The 17,191-nt window shown below is 47.2% G+C and overlaps 2 protein-coding genes across 2 annotated transcripts in view; one reads left to right on the top strand and one right to left on the bottom strand.

Annotated features, from left to right (window-relative positions):
* The window catches only part of LOC126541609 (chitinase-3-like protein 1), a 29,035-nt gene extending 12,230 nt beyond the window's left edge, over positions 1-16,805 (top strand). The window contains exons 3-10 of the mRNA XM_050188454.3: positions 405-599; positions 6,182-6,438; positions 9,289-9,392; positions 10,219-10,342; positions 11,260-11,445; positions 12,003-12,125; positions 12,776-13,013; positions 15,252-16,805. Coding sequence (XP_050044411.2) covers positions 405-599; positions 6,182-6,438; positions 9,289-9,392; positions 10,219-10,342; positions 11,260-11,445; positions 12,003-12,125; positions 12,776-13,013; positions 15,252-15,709 — 1,685 coding nt within the window. The 3' untranslated portion in view covers positions 15,710-16,805. The remainder of the gene's footprint in view (positions 1-404; positions 600-6,181; positions 6,439-9,288; positions 9,393-10,218; positions 10,343-11,259; positions 11,446-12,002; positions 12,126-12,775; positions 13,014-15,251) is intronic.
* LOC126541611 (uncharacterized) overlaps positions 1-17,191 on the bottom strand; it is a 113,404-nt gene that overhangs the window by 87,012 nt on the left and 9,201 nt on the right. The gene's annotated exons all lie outside the window — the stretch shown is intronic.

Below are 17,191 nucleotides of genomic sequence, written 5' to 3' on the forward strand. Positions count from 1 at the left end.
CATTTATTTATTTTTTTCGACAATACATTGAGTCATTCGACTGCGACGCTTCCCAGACTGGCGCAAAGGCATAAAAGAATATGAAGTTCAGGTCATACTGATCGCAACGTTTACACGCTTGCATGTTTACATTCAGTAGGCACGTCTCACGGCCGACTGCCTTTGAAGCTCCGAGGTAAGTCCTTCTTCACACTTCCGTTCGAGAAGTTTGCTCCGACAAGCTGTCGACTTGATTCTCGACCAGGAGGCCCAGTCTTTTAAAGAACAAGGCTCTTGAGATTTTTCATTGTCATTGAGTTGTATCCGGACGACCGATGTGCAAACACTTGCTGCCTCTAAAGCATGCGCGCCCCCCACTCAACGCTCGCTCACAAAGGCGGACGCCGCCTGCGCTTCTCACGCAGACTCGCACAACTACAAGGTGGTGTGCTACTACGGCTCGTGGGCCGTGTACCGGCCGGGCGCCGGCAAGTTCAACGTGGAGGACATCGACCCGTTCATCTGCACCCACATCGTGTACGGTTTCGCGGGCCTGGGCAGCGACCACAAGATCCGCAGCCTGGATTCCTGGAACGACCTCGCGGATAATTACGGCAAAGGTGCGTGAAGCGAGAAGAGCGTACAAGCGCACGTACAAGCGCTCTAGGAACGTCGTATCTGGGCGGAGCATACCTGTCTTCCGTCGCGAGCTTGTCAAGGTCGGGTAAACGCGCCTCTATATAGGCCTGTTCGGAATGAATTTGCCAACACGCCAGTGATGGACGCAGCCACGCTGATCGTCTCGAATGCTGTGCGCTTCGATGAGAGAGATTTAGTTGACGCGGTGCCCCTCGTCTATTCGCATTTAGGAATCCACGTTCAGCTGGAGAGCTAGCTCAGCCTGCTCGGGAACAATAGGTCGACGACTGGTGCAGAATCATTTGCTGTTCGAGGTAGCCACGTGTAACGGGAGGAGGAGAAGGAGGAAATAAAGAGACAAGACAGGGATGTTAACCAGAAATGCGTCTGGTTGGCTACCCTACTCTGGGGGACGGGAAAGAGGGAATAGCACGTGTAACGAGTTATTAGATGCCGCGTAAGAAGGCAATTACGCCAGCAAAAGCGGACCTAGTCTCGTTTTCTATACGGTTCTTGTTATCTATACCAGTTTTGTGTTTATAGTTAATTATATATGTGGCGCTCTTCTGGCCAGCTCTGTTCGTGTAGCCGCGAATCTTTTCTTTATTTTTACTATTTTGATAATGATGGTACGCCGTTAAGGATTAACGACATGTGACGACATGACACGCTCAGTTGAACAATCTTTGATGCCAGCGATGCCAGCAGGACAAAGCACTGTAGCGGATGTCCACTTTATGTAACGAACACGCTCCAGGTGTAGGTAGTAGTATAGGTCTGTAGTAAGCGGCCATTTCTGGGCCAAACAATCCCGACGGTGCATACCTAGTTTAGTTTCCGTACGCTATATCGCGAGTACTCTCCGCCAAGTTTCTCAATTTACATATTTCTTTATACCGTTTTTTTCATTCTGGCCGCTCAGCTCTCTCTCTGCCGTTTTGTAAATACATTACTTTTTCTACCGTGCTCGTTAAATTCTACTGCCTGATAAAATTCCACGAGAGCAGGTCGGATGAGAAGCTCTCAAATGCATTCTGCTGAATTATGCCGCTTGCTGTATACTAACGCTACTTGACGTTTGTGACGGAGATGGTTAAGATGCTGATCATCGTCATGGACATCTCTTAGTCAATTGATTAATTAATGTTTGTGGTTTTGCGCGCCAGAACCGCGATGTGATTATGAGGCACGGCGTAGTGGGGGACTCCTGATTAATTTCTACAACATGGGGTTCTTTATCGTGCACTCAATGCACGGTAGACGGGCGTCTTTTTTCTTTCTTCCTTTTTTCTTTCTTTTTTAATTTCGCCTCCATCGAAATGCGGCCGCCACATCCGGGGTTTGTTCCCGCGACCTCTTGCTTACAGCAGCGCAACTCCAATGCCACTAAGCAACCACGGCGGATTCTGGACATCTCTCCGTGCCGCCTCGAATGTAGAAGACATGAGTAAGGTTTCGTTCGTTCTCTGTCCTCGCTTCACCGTTGGAACTTGAAGCTTCTCGGACGATGATCGGCAGTTGTTGATCAAACGCAGGCAGGAAGCGATGAGGTCAGATGTACAAGAAATATTTATAGTTGAACTTTTCTATATACATGGCAGGTAAAACAAATACATTACAAACAAGAACAATTGAGAAACAAAGTATCACTCATCGACTGTCTCAATGACTGTTAGAGCCCAGACTCGTTTTAACGTACATAGTACGGAGGCTCACTGATCTATCAGCAGTCCTGATTTCAGCCAAGTCTGAGGGACAGCATGTCGTCCCGATTTTTATAGCCCAAATATACAAAGAAAAAAAAAAGGCGGTAGGGCCGTTGGCCCGTCCCACAGGTTCAGTTGCCAATCAGAGTCAACCGTTGGTTAAGCCACAACCCAGAGGGATGGGCTTACTCTTAAAAATAAACATATTGGAAAACAAAGCTCTTTTCCTTTTTCCTCAAAACTCCGTTGCCCTCTCGTTTCTACGTAGTTAGTGACGGGCTCAGCAAAACACGCCAGGCCCGAACAAGTTATCGCTAGACCGCCTCAAATCCCAACGGCGTCTAGGCCGCAAATGTCTCGGAAGCAGGGGCATCGACACCACGTAGTGCCGCTGTACTCAAAGTTTGGCCGTGTGGGAGACGGATGGCCCTCCTTGTCCTTCAAACTTATTGTCTACAAGACAAAGTTCTCCGAGTGCGTGTTTACAAGACGCCGCCGTCCGAATGCACTCTTCACGTGTACACCGCACCCCTACAGCGTGCACTGTAAGCTGACCTTCGACACCCCACAGGCAGTCGCACCCAACAACACGGCTGGCGATTTCGTTCCGGACGCGTAGAAGCATAGATTCCTTCTCCGTATATGCGGCACGGGGTCAAGTTTGCTAAGCCCTTCTTAACCTCGCCGGCGCCTCCAATTAGTCAGGCACTCGGGCGCCAGGCCCACGATACCGTGTACAGCTGTCCCTTTCAAGGCAGGTCGGTGCGGCTCGTGTGACCGTCGGCAGACTGCCAACGCCCTGCGCACAATACCGACTTTCCGGAATCGGCACTCGCCCGCCTGGCGCCTGCCGCGACGCGTCATCCAACACCGCGCGGTCCGTGACCCCACATAATACAGAAACGGTGGCCCCGATGACATGGGGGGGGGGGGGGGGAGTGAACCCCCTCTCTATACACACAGCACGTGGCCGATTCGTGACACTTAAGAACACGAACAATCAGAGCGACCTTACAACATGGCTTTGTGAAAGCGTGCACAGTGTGCATTACAAGCCACCGTTTCATTTGCTGCGGGAAATATCCAATTAAATAAGCGGGAACCGTGTCGGAACAGGTTGCTTTCTTATTTGAGTCACGTTGGGAAATGACTGGCCGTGCGATACACATTCTGGATGGTGCTCTAGACAGAAAAAAAAGCATATCAACAATTGAAGTTATGAATCTGTGTGCGAAAGAAACGGCGACTCCATAAAATTGGGGCTGGTATATACATAAGGATTTCTTTCGTTCCATTATATTCCTCCCTTATCATGCACCGTTCACGACAGGCGGATTCCGATGATAACGAGGGGTGGAACGCCGCTCGAACCACTGATGAAACGCGAAAAGGAAAATAATTAGAATAGAATCGTTACATTATCCCGGCCAGTTATCCTCGCGCTATGGCGGGGTACGTACCCTGCCATTCGCGCCAAAGAAGAAACAATCGTCAGGCAACACGGGCACAAGAAGAGGGAAACGCACAAGGCAAACGCCGTCTGTCAACTGAAGGGTCACAGAGATGGCGGAAATGAAAGTAGACACAAGATGCATCTGCGCATGCTCAGGAATGGCATCGCCACCCGTCGAACTCATCTGCGCAAGCTCGGGAGTGGCAGCGTTAACCCTCAATCGGGGACACGCGTGGTATACCACGGGAAATATAACTGTTTAGGCACGATAGTTCTTCTTTATCTAGGATAATCGAAGGCTGGCTAACGCACGCGCTTCCAATGTTATGGATTATGGCAAAACTCAACAACAAGGCGCGCTTCTTCGTTCTTATCTTTCTAGATAAAACTATGCTGCCCCAAAATTTTGGAGCGTATATTTACAATCGCGACAGTCTAATGAAAGGTTACACAGTGTTCCTCTGGTTAACGATCTCTTATGCTCAATTAACCTCGGATTGATTCAACGGCCTGTCGACCCTACATAAAAGCGACGAACATTTTTTTCTGCCACGGACCCTTACCAACTAGATGAAGTTTCTGTCGTCCTAGACCGACCGCATGCAATACGGCATGTACCGACGACTGCAATAGTTTTAGTTCTCTAAGCAAGCGGGAGCTGCGAGAAAACCAAGTTCCTTCACGCCACCACGTGCAACATTTTGCAACTCAACTCCGCTGACTGTAAATACGCACACATTTGTTACTATATTTCACTTCAAAGTGGAAGGAATTTTGCTGCATGCCATGATCGAAGTTTACACATTAGCATATTTATGCTCTTAACACGCGGGATATGATCTGTATAATATGGCAGATTATCTCACGGCTGTAGGCAAATTCAGTGACTTTCACGTATGCAAAACATTCATGACGTGAAGTTCGACTAACTTTCGTTTACTTCATGGCTAGGTGCCTTTCGTGGAACTTTCTTTCAGGCCTTTTTTTTTTAAGATAAAAGTAACGGCGACCCCAGCTTTCACTTTATACTGTTTTGCGCAAAACTCTTTTTTATATTACTTTGCACAAAACGGAGGGAGGCACACATTAAATAGTTTACTAATTGTTCCAACTTTCTTTGAAAGAAAAAATGTTTAAAATTCGCAGGAGCTTAGCAATAGCATTCGCTATTAGCCGTACCGAGTTTATTTTAAAATATTGAGGTGTGTTGGAATTATAAGCTTTTATATATCTGTGTTTGCACTTTGGTCAAGGGACTATTAAAGAATAAATAATGACGTTATAACAATGAAACTCTTTTCAAATATTTTTCACCTTATGTGCTTTTGACTGACTTAAAATAATGACATTTACATCCACATTTGCTTCAAAATTTATTTTTACGCATTGTCATCCCCATAGGAGTGAATTTTGCCGAAAGAAATTCTTTACGAAAAAAAAAACACTTCCTGGGGTAACACAACTGATTTATTATTATTAATGCATCAAGCACATTATCACAGTTTAGGGAAAATTTCACAGCGAAAGGTTTATTAGTTCCAGAGATAATGCCCCGTTTGTGCGCAAAAACAGCATTTTTCAGAAATGCATGGCGTTTCAGCGTTAAATTGTAAACCATAGAGCCAAAAATACTCCAGGAACATAATTTCCAGCCTATCTTACCCATTTTGTTTCTTTCTTTCCTTTTTTTTATCAAACGCTTCGTCGCATTAGTGTAGCTTATCACTTTTAGAGTGTTGGCTGACCACGTTGTTGACGTGGTATAGCACATACCAGTATCCGCCGAATATGCACTTTTCTTTTCTTTTCCCAGGTTTAAAGATAAACGATGCATCCTTGTTTATGGAATGTAATATAGCAGAACTCTTAGTTTTCAAAAATGAGGTAATTGGTAGTGCGCTAAACAAAATCGCTGATATACAATAAGCGCGCTGCGGGCAACGGTCAACAGGGCCAGCAGTGTCGAATATTCAAAAACTCTGCACAAAACTAAAATCATTTATCAAGCCGCATCCTCACTTATAAAAGCGTAAAGCAGCTTTTCGCAAGTTTCTAGCTCTTTTGAAGGAAGATGTGTGTGAAATCGCCATGAAGCCATGGCGATTTTTATAGGCGGACGTTTTTTCTTTTTTATTGGGGCGCCTTTTCTGAACCATGCACTCCTATGCTCGTTTCGGCATGTCATTTCGAGAACGTGGTTTAGTGATCAAATGATGCATCTTTTCGTAGCAAAATTGAAAGAAATTAACTTTCTTTTTTGAAGAAGATTCCTTATAAGTTCTTCTTAAAGTAGTATACATCACAGTAAATTATCGTCCTTATTTGAGCAGACACGCAAGCACTTTACATATCACGCAGACCCGTTTCCTGTTCTTATGTCATCGACCGTCGCGCATGCGTGCAGGCGCCTTCAAGCGGTTCACGGCGCTGAAGAAGCAAAATCCGAAGCTGAAGGCCCTCATCGCCATCGGCGGCTGGAACGAGGGCTCGGTCAAGTACTCGGCCATGGCCCAGCAACCGGCGGCGCGCAAGGTGTTCGCAGAGAGCGTGGTGGACTTCTGCAAGAAGTACAACTTCGACGGCCTCGACATGGACTGGGAGTACCCGGCCGCCAGGGGCGGGAAGCCGGAGGACAAGGTCAACTTCGTCGCGCTCCTCAGGGTCAGTACACGCGCACGCGCACGGGGTTGCGGGCCTCGTCAAAGAGTAGCGCGGTCACGTGAAACAAGCGGCGTGCATCGCGCATGCGTCGCCTGGCCACAAACATCCTCGCCGCATCCCTTTCCTTATACACCAGCTACTCCAATATCGCACCCAATCGCTGATAAGGTATGGCGTCTGGGCGCAAACGGCCCAAAATAATGTGGGAGTGGTATACACCTATACACAGACTAGGGGCCCTATAACGTAAAACTATTCCAATATGTTTTTATTCCAATCTGATGACGTCAAACTTGCGTAACCGCCGACGCAAGCATCAGGCGGTGACCCGCGGCGTTGCCTGAACAGCCCAATCAATCGCGCTCTATAGTTCATAGGAGGTGACTTTTCTTTGCTTTCAAAATGAATAATATTGCCTACATTGAGCGGTTTTTCGTTTGTAATTGGCTGCCAGGAGGCAAGGAGCACGCTCTAGTGGAAAGGGTTCCGATGGGGCCGAGTCAACGCACTGAATATAGACAAGCGGATGAAGAGGGCGGTGTCGGCATCTGCGATTGGTCCGTTTTCCCTTACTTAGCTTGCGATGGCTGGTCAAAAATAGCGGCGGCGTGCAAAGGAAGGTTTAGAATGACGTTAAAACGGATCCTCAGCAAAGAACAGTTGGCAGAGCGAGGTCGTAAACGTGCCGAAAGTGCTCAAAAACGTTACACGGCCACGCAAGAGAGAGAGAGACAGAGGAAAGGGGAAAGGCAGGGAGGTTAACCAAAGAAAAAGATCCGGTTTGCTACCCTACGCTGGGGAGAGAGGGAGGGGGAGGTAAGATTTATTATACGCAAATAAACCCAAGTTCTCCGGCAGGTGCGAGTAGCCAATGCCTGAGCGATCGGCGACAGCCATCTTTTATTCCTTTCCGAACGGGACAGCCTGCAGCTATACAGAAAAAAATTCAGTTTTGTTCGGTATATTAATGCATCTTTAACGCGTTCACGCCACCTTTGACGCGGTGAGTTTTTGCGGTTTTGTGACGCCGCGTGACAGGCAGGTGAGGTGGGTGCAGCCTGAAAACTTTTGACCAATAGCAGAGAGGTAATGGCGAAAAGGCGTCGAATCAGAAAGAACTATTTTTCTTTGTTCAGTCCAATCATGCATAATCAGTGTGTACACGTCATATCAGATGAGGAGCTATCGCAGTTTACGTGACATCGCGTGACAGACAGGGGAAGTGCACGGGGGTGGCCCAAAAAGTTTTTGACCAATCTCGGAGGGCTGATTGCAGAATTGGAATAGAAAAGTTTGGAATAGCTTTATATCATAGGAATGGCCAACAGCCCCACGTGCGACACATGTAACATCGACGAGACGCTCGCACTTATTATCTGTGTCTGCCCGCGATACAGTGCTGAGAGACAAGTGATGTACAGAGTACTGGACCAGTTGGACAATCGTCCACTTTCAGAACTAAAAGCTTTAGGCCAATGCTACGAAAGAACATCCGCGTTGAAGGCCTTACTCGCGCTATTAAGGTTCTTGCGGTCTATGGGGCTTCCCGACAGACTCTAAGAATACCGCCCCCTACCGCTCTGTAGTGTACGCGCTTTGTTCGTGCTTGTCTCCCTTTCTTTCTATCTCCCCCTTCCACTCTATTTCTCTTTTTATCCGCCTTAACCCTTCCCCTGTGCAGGGTAGCCAACCGGAACTACCTCTGGTTAACCTCCCTGCCTTTCTCTGCATTTTTTTTTCTCTCTCTCTCTTTAAGTCATAGCGCCCTATGACCAAATGCACAAATTTTTCGTTCGTGTTATTCGACTCCGCTAATAATATGTCCAACATCACGATCTGTTATTTACAGACAGTTCTAGCGTAACGACATTTTTGTGAGTACGGGCTTACCCGCCGTGGTTGCTCAGTGGCTATGGTGTTCTGAGCACGAGGTCGCGGGATCGAATCCCGGCCACGGCGGCCGCATTTCGATGGGGGCGAAATGCGAAAACGCCCGTATACTTAGATTTAGATGCACGTTAAAGAACCCCAGGTGGTCGAAATTTCCGGAGTCCTCCACTACGGCGTGCCCCTAATCAGAAAGTGGTTTTGGCACGTAAAACCCCATAATTAATTAATTATTGAGTACGGGCTTGGGCACTTTGGCAGCAAGAACTTTTGTAACACTTGTGCAAGACGCGATGGGGTCATGGTGGCTTTTCTTTCTTTATTCTTTTTTTTTTCGCATGCTGATTTGACCTTATAAAATTAGCGTTTCACCCGAGAATTTGTAATGATACAGAACATGGCCTGTGTTCACAAGAAATGTCCTTGAGCTACAGAAACTGTTCGCAAGAGCACATGTCAGACGATCCCGATGATGGAGATATTATTAACGAAAGTGGCCGGCCGATGGAAAGCAGCACTTATGGAAGAAAAGCTTTGTGGATGCCACCTGTATTGAAGGCGTAGTATTTATTTATTCACTTACATGGCTGGCAGCGCTGACTGGTATCGATTCCGTAATTGAGACATGCGCCGCATCTGGCCGATTAAGTTATTAATCAGTAACTTTCAGTTAAATATGGAATGTTCGGCTCATGTCACATAACTGCTAGTGCCGTTTGCCGCGAATAATACGATGCCGATTAATGTATCTTATTTTTACTTCGCTGCCTTCAGAAATTTTTGTCATGCTTTGGCAGTATATATGCTCAACTGCACTGCGTTATACGAACGCAGTATACACGTGCATTTCAAGTAGAAAGGTCAATCGCAATATGAAATGACGATTTCTATTCCTAGCATGTTTGAAGCGTTTTTTGTTGTTGTTATTATACATTCAGAAGAGCAATTTTGTTTCTGCGGCAGGAGCTCAGCCAGGAGTTCAAGCCGTACGGTCTGTTGCTGACCGCTGCCGTCTCCGCAGGGAAGCACTTCATGGATCCTGCATACGATATCCCTCAAGTGTCCAAGTGGGTCTCTCTATATATAAGACATTTCGCACATAACCGCCACACTAACCGTAATCGCTCCACCGTTCACACATGTTCATCTGAACTGTAGTCAAATTTTTTGCAACAAATGTCATCATTCTGATCCTTTCGTTACTCGCAAAGGGAGTTCTAGAAAGACTTCTCGCATTGCCCGGTTAACATAGTGGTCAACAAAAAAATAATCAAAGGGCAGCTCGAAATAGCCTGTCCGGTGCACTTAGTTCGGCTTATTAAAATATATTTTCCTGTAAAGTGCTCAAAAGCTTTACAAGCACGCGATGCAGGCTCAAAGCGTGCTTTTACATTTTATACCTACATCATCAGGTTAAACAAATGCACTGCATGACCAAAACCTGTCGTATAGTCGTCTCTAGTTACCCGTGCGCTGCATCAACCAAACACTATCTATATCCCCAAACAATCTTATCCCTGCACCTCATTCTCTGCTACCTTCGACTGCGTTTCCCGTCCTGTTACAGTCATTTATCTGTTCCATACATTACATTTACATTTGCTCTCACATGGGAACATATAAAGACTCATCTCCGTTGTACAATTAAGAGCGCGTTAAGTTTTTTTTTTCTTCTCTCTCTCAATAAAACAGAGAGTCATAGACATGGAACGATATGTTCTCTGGCATGCAACGTATACGTATAGAGTGCTGCTAATGCAGCACAATTAGAAGGACTGCGTACGGGTGGCGAAGCACACGGCCTCAAAAATGACGCGTATTTGCTGAGCGCACGCCACATAAAGACGCATTTCGCACGGCATGCGACGAAGTGTTTCGCTCTCTACGCCCCAGGTACCTGGACTTCATCAACGTGATGGCGTACGACTACCACGGTGGCTGGGAGACCAAGGTGGGTCACCACGCACCGTTGTACTCCAGGCCTGAGGAGAAGCCCGAGGACCACATACTCAACGTGGTGAGAATCATGTTCCACTAGCGCTCGTGCACTTTCGCGGGACCACGCGCACAGCGCTCTCCAGAAGCATTTAAAAGTGGAACGGTTGCTTGGTGGGATTGCAACTTATGTAACGGCGCGAAATAAATAAATAATAAGGAAGCGACGACGATAGAGACCGGCTGAAAAGAGCGCTCTTTTCAAAACTCGGTCTCTATAGTCGTCCCTTCCTTATTTTTTCGGGCCGTTACATAAGTTGCAATTTAAAAGTGGCTGAGCTGCAGAATGAAGATCCAGGGCCATCGAACGTCTATGCTTTCCATTCATTATTTTTAGTGTGTTATAGACGGTCTAAAAGGACTAGGCAAGGGTTTTTCCCGACTTTTCTGTTCCTTAGCAGTTTAGTTTACCTTCAGTCCTTCCTTAAACACTGAGGGATATTATTGAATCAGGAGGGAAAAGCAACTTACTCTCATATAACTTACGCAGAGAAAACGAAGGCAAGGTTTTTATTTGGATTTCGCCCCACCTACATATCGAGACATTGCAAACTTCGCATTAAAAAAATTTTGGTGTTCCCGTAGAGCTTTGCTTATCCTCAATTTGAACGCAATTTATTAGTATTATAAAACGATTAGCTATACTCGCCGAAACGCTGCTGCAATTTGTGACGTCACGTAGAGCTGGTGCTGGAATTCCAGATGAGTCGCCCCAAGAGTTTGCGTCGTTCTGTGCCATACCAAACCGCCACCCGATCCCTTGTCTTGTTGTTATTGAATCTTACGATTTTACTGAACTCATTAATTTTCATTTGTGTTCCTTCACAGCGGCGGATCATTCTTGTTGTAAAAATAGCGAGAGATAAAAAAAAAACAAGGAGAGAGGTTAAGAGAGCGAGAGAGAGATTGTTATCGACGCTGTGTTTTCCCGCACCGCAGAACTTCTCGGTGAACTACTGGATCCAGAAGGGCGCGCCCCGCGACAAGCTGGTGCTGGGTATGGGCCTGTATGGCCGGTCGTTCACCCTTCGCCGTGCCGAGAACCACAATCCCGGTGACGAGGCGCCACAGAAGGGCCGCGCGGGACCTTACACACGGGAGCCTGGATCGCTCGGGTACAACGAGGTGAGGTCACGTAATTAGCGACGTGTTTTAGTACAGTATATTCTATAGTTGCTCTACACCGTTACCGTTAACAATACAGGCTGCCACCTACGTATTGCGTATGTACAGGGATTACCACGCATGCACTGTTGAGGGGAAGCGGCTGCAGTAAAGACAGCGGAAAACAGTAATGCTATGAGCATAATCTAAGGTACTCAATCGTGCGATGGATCGCTGAGAGGCTGCGGGCTGGGGTCTTGTTATGCCTGGCTGTGCGCATTGTCTTGTTGACCCGTGTCGCACTGCTCTTCTGAATGATGACGAACTGAAATATATACCTTTCTCGTTCTTAAAATTTCTTAAAACGAGGCGCTCGGGCCAACAGCGACTTCCTCCTTTTCCTTCTCCCAATAAAAGAATAAAAAAAATCCTTTTCTCCTTCAAGAGCACCAAGTTCTGTTTTATTTTTCAATTTCTGTATCATAATAAACGTGTAAAAGAAAATGAAACATGAAATTTCAACGGCGACCCTGCCTCGCCACTAGCGCGACTCTAACTCGAGAACTCGTCGTTCACAGATCTGCGAAAGCTTCATCCGTGGGAAGTGGACGGTGGTGAAGGACCCGTTCTTCATGGCACCGTACGCGTTCCAGGAACGCCAGTGGGTCGGCTACGACGACATGGAGAGCATCACAGCCAAGGTATGCTGTTCGAGAGAGCCGCGAAGTGAGACGAGTTCGCTTACGAGTTTGTCGTGGTGTTTTCGACTTCTCCTACCGGAAGTTTATTGAAATTTTGCAAGAGTATCGTGAGCTGCAAGAAAATTAGGAGGAAATCTTCAGTGAGTAATACAGAATACAATGGCATGGCACCGCTGACAAGGTGTAGAGGCGTCGTAAGTTTTTACGACACATATATTGCAATCGGTTTTCATAATTCTCTTGTATTACCGGAAAAAAAAACAATCACAAATAATAGAATGCGCTACAAGTGCCACGTGATATTTATGAAAAAACTGTCCATTTGCACTTTTTACCTCCTTCTACAGAATCGTGCGTTTTCATTCTACAAAATCACAAGTCACTCCGTTGTTAACTGCAGTAGGGCTCCAGTATATTGGTAATTGTTAGGATGAAGTCCAAGGCCAGCATCCCGATATCTTCCCTTTTGTGAGTGGTTGGCCGTCCAATCAACTTAGTGTACATCTAGAACACATAGAAAGTCCTTGGCCGTCATAGGCAGGGCAGTATGCATGGAATACCAACGCGCTTATAGGGCCCGACTGAATTGGTCGCGCTGATTTTGGAAACAGGAAAAAATAATTCTGTCTCCTGCTGCACGCGACGGGCAGGTGGAGTTTGCCAAGGCGATGGGCCTTGCTGGAGGCATGGTGTGGTCTATCGAGACGGACGACTTCCACGGCAAGTGTCATGGCATCAAGTTTCCCATGCTGAGCACCATCAACCAGGTGTTCGCCATGGGCGGACCGGGAATCATAGCGACGCCTCCACCCACACCGTCCACTCCTGCCACCGTGCCTACGCCGTCCACAGAGAAGACGTGGTGGCCTCGACCCAGCACTCAGCCAGGTATTTCTCCAAGCCCTTACCACACTCGTACTCCCTGCTGCATGTCAGTGAGCACCCCCAAGCACGTAAACACAATGCACTGCCTTCTTTTTTTTCGGTCACAGTAGCTTCGCCTGTTATAATTGTTACCGTAAGCGCAGAGCTTGAGTGTACACGCTTGTCGCCCCAGGAGCTACGGGTATGCGCATACACCTGCGAAAATAACTGCGAGAACTGAGCTTGTGCGCAACCTGATGGCGCTACTACCGTTTATCCTTGTTCCTTTCTTGTAGACGCCATCCCAAGTAAACCACAATAACTTTAATGACCAGGCATAGGAGGGGGAAAAGGAAGGAAGGAAAGCTAGGGAGGTCAACCAGACGCACGTCCGATTTGCTATCCTACAAAGGGTAAGGGGTTTAAGGGAAAAAAATAAGGAGAGGGAGGAAAGAAGGTACTATCGGTGTGAATACGTGCGGATGTCCATAACTTCACGCCTCTAATCGGTCACTGAGGCCAGCCGCTTTCATGAAATGTAGCTGTGCCCGCGTCGCTTTGTAAGCCCGCGATGCGTGGGGCCATGTAGCGAGAATCTTAGTCTATGAAAATGGTCTGTTATCTAATTGGTTTAACACCCTCCGAAGAACGTCTGGTTCATTGTCATAGATATTACAAAAACACAACACGTGCTCGATCGTCTCTTCACAGTTGCACGAGTCACAGATCGGTGTGTCGGACATTCCAATAAGGAATGAGTAGGTTTTCGTAAAAGCAACTTTATTGTGCCGGGCGTAAACGGCGTTTTAAACCAAAGGGAAGGTCTCCTGTTCTGAGAAAGGCTGCATAGTTGTGGACGTGTGGCCTATGTCAAGAGATTCGAAGTCACTCCGCCACTAACAAACTCTGTCACCAGAACCTGTAGCGGAGCTCCGGTAGCACAGCTGGTGCTTCGAAGCTCACGAGAGTGAGGAGAAATGTCATCTTCGGTCTCTGGGTAGTTGAAGGAACGATCTTTCCTTTCAAAAGGGGCTATGGGAGGGGCTTCCGTAGTTGCGCTGATTGGAATATGGTTCTTTAGGAAGCCAGTGCTATAGATCCAGGTCCAGATGCGCGCAGTGGCATTGAACGTTTTGACAAAGGCGGTGCATGTTCCCACAGCATTTAAAACTTTATAGCGCACCCCATTATGACAGCCTTGCTATAACATTTTGTTCAGGAAAGCCGAAAGCTTTTTTTTTTTCGATGCTCTAAGGCCCGTACTTATTCACAAAGCCGTTAGTAAGAAAACCGACGCCAGCCATCACAGATATCCTATTATTAGCCAAGACAACCGGCCAATGACAAGCAGTTCTCACGGACGAAAAACTTCGTGAATTCAGCCACAGTTCCGAGAGTGCCCCAATAAACATATTTGTTACCCCGACAATTTCGATAATTCAGCAGCTGACTGGTTGCCGCCTCGTGAATATGTCAATGTCTTAGTTCTTTTACATCTTCTCAAATTTTTTTTCTTTTACATCATCCGTAAATATTAACCCATCTTTTTTTTTCTTCGTGTCATATTATAGAAGTAAGGGTCACCGATGCCCGTGATTCCTCCGTGTTTGCGTCTCGCCGGCGAACGAGCAGGCTCGCAGGGGCTTCGGCCATGCATCAATGTGCGCACCACAGTGCGACCGGTTACTAAAAACGCTGCTTAAAGACTTACCCTGCATTCATTTAAAAGGCGCCACTCGGTGGATGCGACTACTAACACATGTATGCTAAGCGCCAACAAGCTCCTCACATCATGGGGTTCGGCAAACGGATGCAAATAATTTCTGTAAGCTTGCCGCCCCAGGAGCTACGGGTATGCGCACACACCCGCGAAAATAACTGCTAGAACTGAGCTTGTGCGCAACGCGATATTATTGCCGCCATATCGTTGTTGCAAGTCATATTATGCGCGGTAGTACGTGCCGAATAATCAGGCGGTAATTCCCATAGTTAAATCTGCGATGACATTGAGAGGAGGCCAGGTGGCTGTTGGCTGCAAACGTATATACTTAGCTTTGCAAGTGATTGCCCGCAATGGATCCACCCGGACGAATACCTTCTTGTAACAACTTAATACATATAAACAACAAAGTTTAAAAATCAATTTTCACCCAAACGAACAGGGTATACTTAACGAAATTCTGTCTAAATGTGTTTCTCGAGTGTATAGGGCATATTCAGTCGCCTAAAACGATGACCCGGCTTGATCTCGCGACAACGCAGGAGGTGTCCGATCCACGACCGAAGCGACCCCTAAGGTAACCAGGCCCGAGAGCACCACGCCCAGCAGCCGTCCGTCACCGTCGACCGTCCGGGTCTGGTGGCCTCCCAGTGTCTCACCGGTGACGCGCGGCAAACCGACAACGTCGAGCACCACCACGACTACGACGACGACCACGACCATGACTCCCGCGCCGCCACCGACGCCTTCCCAAGGGGGATCTTCCGGGTTCAAGTGCCCGTCAGCCGGCAGCCTGCCTCACCCCACCGACTGCCAGCGTTTCTACGACTGCGTCCACCAGGGTGGTCAGCTGGTGGCTTTCGAGAAGACCTGTGCTGCGGGAACGGTCTTCAGCCCGAAGAACAAGCTCTGCGTGTGGCCGGAATCAGTGCCGGGATGCAGCGGCTACTACGACAACGAAGCCTACCAAGAGCTCCCGCAAAAAACTGAAACCTACTAGATATCACCGTAGTCCTCATCTCCCGGAGTTGCCTCCCCCCCCCCCCCCCTGCTCTTGATTAACGACACTGGACAGAAGATTGTGCTCAACGAAGGAAGTCAAGTGAACAGTCTTCTTTCTCAAGCCTCAGGCAACCCTGAAAGAAGACGTCTTGCAAACATGGGGCGCCCGTCTCTTAAGCCTGCCAGTTCGTGAATACGGCACAGCTGCGTTACAGCGCAGTGTTCGAAAATTATGCCGAAATACGTTCCCCGCTCGATTGTACCAACATGGAAAGCAGCGCCGGTGACGGGGCAAATGATACGGGCAGGAGAGATTCGCTGAATCATTTGTGTCTTGGATGGATGGATGCCCTGTTTATACGACTTTCAGAGGTCTCATACAGCAAAAATAGCAAAGCTATACCGCTTTGCGAACCAAGCGCTATTTATTTTATGCCTTACGTAAAAAAAGGAGAGTAATATTGCTTATGTGTTGGTGCACGAAATATAAACCGGCCAACGCGACGTGTCACGTCCATACTTTGCTACCCTTTCCATATGTAGCTGCAGCGCTTTTTTTACATGGATGAGCACGCAGTGGTCCTTTTCTTCAATTTGATGACAGAAGCTCCTGACTCCATTACAATTCTGCTGCTTAACATACGGAAACTAAATTTCATAACATGCTTACGATCAAAGGGTTATATGAGCTCCATTGAACAACCTCCTCGGATCCAAATAAAATTAATCAATAGATAATTCGAAGCTTTCATATACAACTAACAATCTTCACTCGCGTTCGAGTTTGGTAAATGGAAGATTGTACAGTTCCTTCACTTCCGACGACCACGGCGTGCAATGCAGCTAGCTATTTTTCCTTTGAGAACTATTATCATTGTATAGCACTAGGCTTCGCCTTACTTCGGCTGCACACATATTCACATCCGCTGTTGCCGGCGCTCACGACACCCGATGCCTGAATTCTACAGCCATGTTTTCATCAATAATTTATGAAATGCCATCAGAATCCATTGCGAATCAACCGAGTGCATTGTATTGTGTGTTTCAATGTTGTTTATACCGGTGATGAATAAACGATACGTACGCTGTTTCAATACAGGCTTCGGTTCTGTTGTCTCAAAGCTTCTATTGTGGTCAAAGAGCATGCGTAAATGTTCCGTCGGTGTTTGTGATCCAAACTCATGGCTCGCCACATAAAGTTACGAAACAAACACGACTGCCTATATGCTTAACGTTGAAGTACGTGATGATCTTCAATCGCCTTGGTATCCTAGAGACCATGATGCGCCTGTTGAAGTCCCCACATATAATCCTCGGAGTAGGACAAAGCTCTTTTAGGAACTTTCTCATCGGCACATACTGGCGAAAGCTCGTATACACAGACGCCACGCTGAGACTTCGGCTCTCCAACCGCCCTTGTACAGCACTGACATCCAAAACACTGATACGTTTGACAGGTTGTAAATACTGCGGTGACACT

The sequence above is a fragment of the Dermacentor andersoni genome, chromosome 2 (genome assembly GCF_023375885.2).
Source record: "Dermacentor andersoni chromosome 2, qqDerAnde1_hic_scaffold, whole genome shotgun sequence".
Taxonomy (NCBI): Eukaryota; Metazoa; Arthropoda; class Arachnida; order Ixodida; family Ixodidae; genus Dermacentor; species Dermacentor andersoni.